Source organism: Drosophila elegans, unplaced genomic scaffold (genome assembly GCF_018152505.1).
Source record: "Drosophila elegans isolate 14027-0461.03 unplaced genomic scaffold, ASM1815250v1 contig_468, whole genome shotgun sequence".
NCBI classification, from domain to species: domain Eukaryota; kingdom Metazoa; phylum Arthropoda; class Insecta; order Diptera; family Drosophilidae; genus Drosophila; species Drosophila elegans.
Genome location: NW_024545855.1, coordinates 826,319 through 833,698, shown reverse-complemented (window position 1 = coordinate 833,698; position 7,380 = coordinate 826,319). Strand labels below are relative to the sequence as shown.

The window sequence follows — 7,380 nt, the reverse complement described above, 5'->3', positions numbered from 1 at the left end:
GATTCGGATTCGCCATATGTGTGCTCGTAAAATGTTGAGCCAGAAACTGTACCCCAACCCAACCAGATCTCGGGCTATGCCCCCATCCCAACTCCAACTCCAGCTCGAACTCCATCTCCAACTTTAACTCCATCTCCCAACTCGGGACGTGTGCTCAGCTCGTGCCAATTTCTTTGGGGCCTGCAACTTTTACAGTCGCCTGCGAAACGTTTTGTCTTCACTTGGTTTATGCATATAAATACGAATATTCACACACAAATAAACAAGGTATATAGTTATAATAGGGTGGATCGATTCGGTATAAATATATGCATAACTCTTGGCAATAATAGGTTATTGAATAGAGCACAATTATTTATACCTGGCAAAACAATTATTATGTTAGAACCTCGAGATTTAGATTTCATCAGCACACTAAATAGAAAAGTTGAAATGTCTAAGTTGATCTAGATACTTTTGTTTTGATTGACTTATTCAAGATATTAATATCACATTAACTACTGGAATAATTTATATGAATTTTTTTTATTATTGATTACATTAAATGGTACATTTTCTTGTTTATTCAAACCGATCCACCTTAGTATTCATACACAAGAGCAGTGGTGTGTGTGTGTGTGTGTGTGCATAGATGGCAACGCGTCTAGAAAAGGCTGGGCCGCAATTGCATTAATGTGCCATTTTTAATTAGCCCCATGAATAAAATTGACAACCGAGTGGGACTGGAAAAAAGGGGGAGAAATGAGGGGGTCACCAGCGATCTACGTGCTTTTGCAGTTCAAAAAGCAATAAAGTTGATTTTAGCTGCGCATGCCGAAGATGGAAAATTCCAATGCACTTCGTGACGGCACCTTGATTGAACATGACCTAAATTGGTTGATGTGGAAGCTCAATAATTGCCTACCTAGTCGATGCAATTATGAAAAACAACAACAAATTGGTGTGATAAATTCCAAAAAGCATTGATAAGATGCGATAAATTTTCAGGGCTCATTTAAATGTTGGATTTGGTAAAATTGAGTTACAAAGTTATATACATATTTAAAAAAAAATATATATATAAATAAAATATATATTTAAAATTGTTGACATAAAAAATATATATGAAAGGGGGTGGTAATCACAATTATTGAACATTTATAATTAATCAATTTTTTTAAATGTTGAAGTCAATATTTTAAAAATGGTTTGGAAAGATTTTAACTTTTAGATATCTTTAAACTAACTAAGGCTCAAAAACATATTTTTTTGCTATGATAATCTTAAATTCTATTCTATAGCTATAAATAAAATATAAACGAATTCAAATATCAAACAATTTTTGTACCCCACAAAAGATAAACGACCCTTTGAAATTATAAAAGATAAATATTACTCTCGCATCTGTCAAGTAGTTTTAAGCAGAAAAAACCTAAAAAATAAATTAAAATGTGTGATTGCATAACTGTTCTTCGCACGCGTAATTTTTCACCTTCTGGGAGCCACAAACTACAAATCTTTTATTTTTTTCTGCCTGCTCCGAGAGTTCTTCCGTTGAAACATTCATGACCAGATGTAGTCCCATGTAGATCAGATTAGATAACTGGCCTGCGGCTACCTCAAGCTGCTTATATAATCAAGCTGAAACGAAAGGCTTATATCATCAAGCTGCCAACTTGAAGCCCTTTGCCTAATTGAGCAATAAATAAATTAGAACTAATTACGCCCATTGTCGATGGGTAAAAAGGGTTTTACGTTAACTTTAGCGGGAGTCTCCTTTTTTTAGCCATTCAATTTGAGTAGAATTATGGCAATCAACTGGCCAGCAGTTACATTTTAGCAATTCTCGATGGGTTTCCGGGGCCACAAAAGCTTTTAGGGCTAATGGGTTGGGTATTTCGTTCCCTGCTGATTTTCAAGTTGCTACCGGTTGCCGCTCTGATTCTGGGACTCTTGATTGAAATCGAGGCTTTCATCGGCACATAATCATCGTAATGATGATGAGATTTCCTCCATCCGTTCGTGCCTCTCGATTTAGCTGTACTTTTTTGGCCAGATGGGCTAAGTTGCTTGGCCAAAAAGCCAAGCACCGCTACCTGCACTCAGGCACTCAAGACACTCAAGGCACTCAAGCTCCCAAGTTCGAGCTCTCGACTCGAGCTCAAGTTCTTTTGTCTAGTGAAATGTTGAAAGCATCATTAATTTTTTTTCGTCTCTCTTGATTCCGACTTTATGCCTTTAGCTTCGCCTCGCACATAGTTGCAGGTAAGTATAGTATGATAATTGCGGAATGAAAGGAGAGAGAAAGATTCACTGAAAAAAAGTGACCCATAATTACCCGGGCACCAGAACAATCATGGGAAAACTGACTGTAACTTGGCTCGGTCCTGGACTCGGTCTCACCACCACCCCCTCCGCCCCCTTTCTGTGTCTCTGCTATGTCTCTTATGAAGTACAATTATTTAAGCAATGCTATGTTTTATGATTATCTTGCCGTTTACACAACACGCACAATAAAAACCAAAACGAAGAAGGAGGGGAATTAAAGTCAAGCCATATTTTGGGTCTGTGTTTCCGACTGGGAGATACCCATAGATCTCATTTTATGTCATGTGCAGGCTATTAAAGCCACTTAACAGACAGACTATATTCAATATACTACCCAAGCATATATTTATTTCACCTCAATTTATAAATATAAAGAAAAGAATTAAATTACAATCTAAAATTAAGTAAGTAGTTAACATAGCACTACATAAAAACACTGAAAATAAGTTACAAAACTACACCAATTAAAGTGGAATTTTTAATCTTTTTTGATCCAAAATATTTTATAGCTCTATTAGATATCTTATCCTTTGTCTTCATAATGTAAACTGCTGTAATATTGTATAGTATTGTTGTTATATATTATATAAGGGAGTATAATTAAATAAAACTTCAAAGTAATTTTACAAAAAAAAAATTGTAAAGATTGTAAAGAAGAATTAATATTCAGTCGACCATTTTTAAAGAAAGAATTAATAGTAAAACATTTCGATATCAATTAGTGAGATTAAAATAAATAATAAAATAAATGTTTTAGTTGTCGGTTTGGATAGCAGCTTCTTTTGTAGCAAGTATCTTTTAGAATCCAGCACACTCTTCAGACCAAAGGGTATATAGGATAGTGCACCCCAGAATTCCAGTTAAAAGCGAACAATCTCGGCAGGAGCAGCAGCCGAACCGATCAGGGGTCATTATTCCGGGCCCAGTTTTCACTGCCAAGATAATAGTGTTCATTACATCTCGGGTCTCTGCTCTCGGGGCAATTTGATTTTTTTATTACCGCCGCCGTTTGCCGGTCCTTTTGTCCCTGTTTATTTTTTTTTTTGTCTTTCGGTTTTTGTGAACCATCCAAAGAACAAGTGCAGCGGCAAGTGCAGCTACCTTTATGAGGTTTTTGTCGTTTTAGTGGACCGGCTCTGGGTACCCTAACCTATGCTAATTAGAGCGACGGCCTCGGCCTTGTTTTTATGCGCCTCTTAGCGTGAACCGTCCGCTGATTCTCCCTTTTCGGTGCCCCTCCCCTCCCGGTTGGTGCATAAATTTTCTGCTTGACGTCAGCATGAATGTTTAATTAATGCCGCGACCAACTTTCATGGGAAAATTTGCAGCGGAACAAACGGTTAGCCGGAAATTGGGAATTGGGTCCTGCAACTGCCGATTTGAACTTGCTTGCGTTTTTTTTTTTTTTTTCGTAAATTCCGTTCTTTATTCATTGTTTTATTTGCGTGCAACCGCAGGACAGGTGGGCAGTTAGTACAGGTGTTCACTTTTGGGAGGAGGGTGTAATGCCGCAAACAATGCGTGACGCTGAATCAAATTTGCTGCGACTGCAAGCCGTACTGTACCAGAAAGGTCAGATAGGTGACCATTGCTGAGAGAAAGAACAGGGTCAGCTCGTTGGAGACCTCGAAGAGGCCCAAAGGACACACCCGCAGTTCCTGGCGGTGGAGGTGGCCCAGGAAGAGCTCCAACTGGAAATGTGAAAAATAATTCATCTGGATTATAGGGATAAACAAGGTCATTCCTAAGTAAAAGAGTAAATTTTCAGAATTTAAAGATTTCAATTCTTTCAGATGTCAGGAAAATTTTTGTACTATCATGTTAAGAAATGTATAGTTTGGAACCAAATTAACAAATAATATTTTTATATCAATAATTTTTTAAAAATATTTTTTAAGTGTTTAGAATTACTGAACAATTTACGGAAATATACTTAAACTAGTTAATATATTTATAAGATTAAAAGCCATATATGTACATATGTATATATCAAGGAAATGATTTATTTGTTGCACCATTATCTTAAGAAATGTTGTTTTGAATTGAACAACTTAAAACGTACTTCTTAATAAAATTCTTGGTAGTGTCTTAATTTCATAAACTTAAAAGTAATTTTGTACCTTTTGATGGCGCTTCTTGCTTTCAGTCACATAGTAGTTCTCCAGACTCAGTCGTTTTACCAATCGAGACCCACTAACAGCTGAATGAACAGACATTGTAAGCAGCACCACATCCATGAGCAGTTTGATAACCAAACCCCAGATATTGAAAATGTATTGCCGTCGCAGAATGGCATGGTAAGAAATCATGGCCATGGCAGAATGGCTTTGGGCCAAGGTGAGAAAAAGTGGCAGATCGAAAAGCCGCTGGAATTTCCGAGACACCTGGTGGATCTCCTCATAAAGATACAAGCACTTATCCAAATTCGAGATGGCTTCAAGAGTTGGCTGAGACTTATCTTCTTCCAGAGCAGTTAGTTGGACTTTCAATTGACAGTCCACATAGTCGTTTAGGTCCTTGTAAAGGAGTCCAATGCTGAGGTAGCCAATAAAACACAGATGCATAATCATGCCAGTGCTAACGGAGGTGTAGAAATCGCACAGCATAGTGAGAAGTATCCAGGGTGATAACATTAAACGGAAGGCAAAGAATACAAAAAGTAGGGAGATCACTTTGAAGGACATCAAAGCCAACTCATGACTGCCACCGAAACCATTTTTTTGGGAATTTGTTAAAACTCTTAGACGGCGAAAGAGCTGTAGAAATCGGTTGAGCAAAAGAAGTAACTCATTGCCAAACCATAACTGCAGCACTAGGATAATGGCACTGCAGATCACACATCCCAACAATCGAAGAATGTAGAAAGCTCGAAGATACCAATCGGCGAATTGGCCAGCCCATGAGTCATAGCTATAGACGTAAAAACAACAGGCCAGAAGTCGAAATCCCACACAGAACCACTGAAATCCCCGTCGACTGCTGGCCACCAGATGCGAATCCTTTCTTTCAATTCGAAAGGTTACAACTCCAAAAGCCGTGCCGTATTGAAAATATATGCGAAGCAGCAGCTCAGAAATCCTAGAAGCGTTTAAACAGCGCCATATTCGCGGCATGACTAACATAACTTCAACCGGCAAAGCCATCAATATATTTTATTTACCCATTAAGTAATTAGTTTGACGATTGGCTGAGCAGCCAGTCAGCCAAGCACTTGTTGACCCCTATCTGGATTTCATTTTTAATTTAACTAATGACAAACATGCCAGTTTATTTAATTGGTTGATGGGGAAGTTATTATTACAAGAAAAAGAAAATATTGGAAAATAATGTTTAAGGAGTCTAGTAAGTTTTTTTTATTAAAATTATTATAATTATGCAAACCTAAAAATATCAGTTTAATCCATAAAAAAATCAAACATTTTAATTTAAAACGAATTTTTTAGTTATTTAATGTACATTTAAAGTTCCAAATTTAGCTATAATTTAATTTACCAGCAAATTGTTAGGTTAAGTGATAAAGAAATATATAAACATTTTATTGTTATATGTTCAGCTTTTCCAGCCTGGCAATAAGAATTATTTAATGCTTAAGTGATTTTTTCTTGGTGCATTTACAATCGGTTGGTTTGAATGCCGTACTGCACCACATAGGTAAAATAGGTGATCATGCTGGACAAAAAGAACAGGATGACTTCGTTGGAGACTTCGAATAATCCCAATGGTCTGACTCGGAATTCAAAGTTGTTCAGGCGACTCAAGAACATTTCCCACTGTTGAGCAACATAAAGACAAAGATAAGTATTAGATCGAGGATGATGAGAGATATCCAACCTTCATGTGCCACTCCTTGCAATCACTGATGGGGCAGTTCTCGAAGCTCAAACGCCGCACCACTCGGGAGCTACTGACCGCCTCATGAACCGCCAGGGTGAGCAGTATGACATCGGCAAAACTCTTCATCACCAGACCCCACATTTCGATCTTACTGGGATATAGCTCGGATCGAATGATCACCTCGTAGGACAGAACTATGGTGGCAAATATCTTGCCAATGAGTATTATGAGAACGGGCAGTTCGAAGAGGCGATGAAATGAGCGACCAACTCGTCCGATATCGTCGTACACGGAAATACACTCGTCCAGGCGATTCTCAACGATCCTCAGTTGGCGGCGACTTACAGGACCTCCGCCTATACGTTCCAAGGATCTCAGCTGCCGTCGCAGCTCAGAACGCACCAATTTATTCGCCTCGGAGTACAGAGCTGCCACAGTGAGGTATCCAAGGAAGCCAATATGGAGGATCATCAGGGAGCCAATTTCCAGGATTATTTCACCCAGCATGGTCAAAATACTCAGCCAGTCGGGTGGATAATACAGCTGCCACAGCTCACAATACAGTTCGTAGACCAAGCAAACAGATTTGACCAGTAGCATGAAGAACTCCCTTTTACCTCCAAAGCCAATTTTTTTCACGGACGACAGGCGACGAAGACGTTGAAAAAGCCTTAGGAAACTATTAAAAATCCGGAGCAGTTCCTTTTCATAGCCAATCTGAACCACCACAATGCTGCCGGAGCAAATGAGACTGGCCGACAAGCGGAGGCACTGGAGCAACCACTCGTAGGGATCCTGGATTTGGGCGACATAAGGGGCACAGAAACAGCAAACCATTGTGGCGCAAACGAGTCGTAGACTCAGGCAAAACCACTTGAATCTGTGCTGATTCCGACCCACCAAGGACCTGTCCGAGATCCTTTGTCCAATGTCAAAGCAAACCACTCCCAGGACTCTGGCATAGTGGTAACTGCAAAACAGGATAACCGCCGAGAGAGCTGGCAGGCTCACTTGCTTACGACGCCCAATCATGACTGAACATCCACTTGTCTTTTACTATATCATAGCTCATTCATATATGTTTTCTTTTGTTTATTTTAGTAGCTTACGTATATGTTGTGATTCCAGCTTGAATCAATAATGCTAACATGATTAGGTATAACTCTAACATTGACATTGTTTAATCAATTAAGTGTTCAAAATGTTCGATTTAGCTTGACACAAATCATATATAACATA

The 7,380-nt window shown here is 38.7% G+C and overlaps 2 protein-coding genes across 2 annotated transcripts; both read right to left on the bottom strand.

The window, feature by feature from the left end:
- Positions 1-3,743: 3,743 nt before the first annotated feature.
- Positions 3,744-5,624, bottom strand: LOC108143808 (putative gustatory receptor 93b). Its single transcript, XM_017268331.2, has 2 exons — positions 4,428-5,624; positions 3,744-3,998 (listed from the first exon to the last, which is right to left on the bottom strand). The coding sequence occupies exons 1-2, from the start codon at positions 5,448-5,450 to the stop codon at positions 3,840-3,842; spliced, it is 1,182 nt and encodes a 393-aa protein (XP_017123820.1). The 5' UTR covers positions 5,451-5,624; the 3' UTR covers positions 3,744-3,839.
- A 294-nt stretch (positions 5,625-5,918) lies between these two features.
- On the bottom strand, positions 5,919-7,173 carry LOC108143818 (putative gustatory receptor 93c). Its single transcript, XM_017268356.1, has 2 exons — positions 6,139-7,173; positions 5,919-6,077 (listed from the first exon to the last, which is right to left on the bottom strand). Exons 1-2 carry the CDS (start codon positions 7,171-7,173, stop codon positions 5,919-5,921), a joined length of 1,194 nt encoding a protein of 397 aa, XP_017123845.1.
- Between the last annotated feature and the right edge of the window lie 207 nt (positions 7,174-7,380).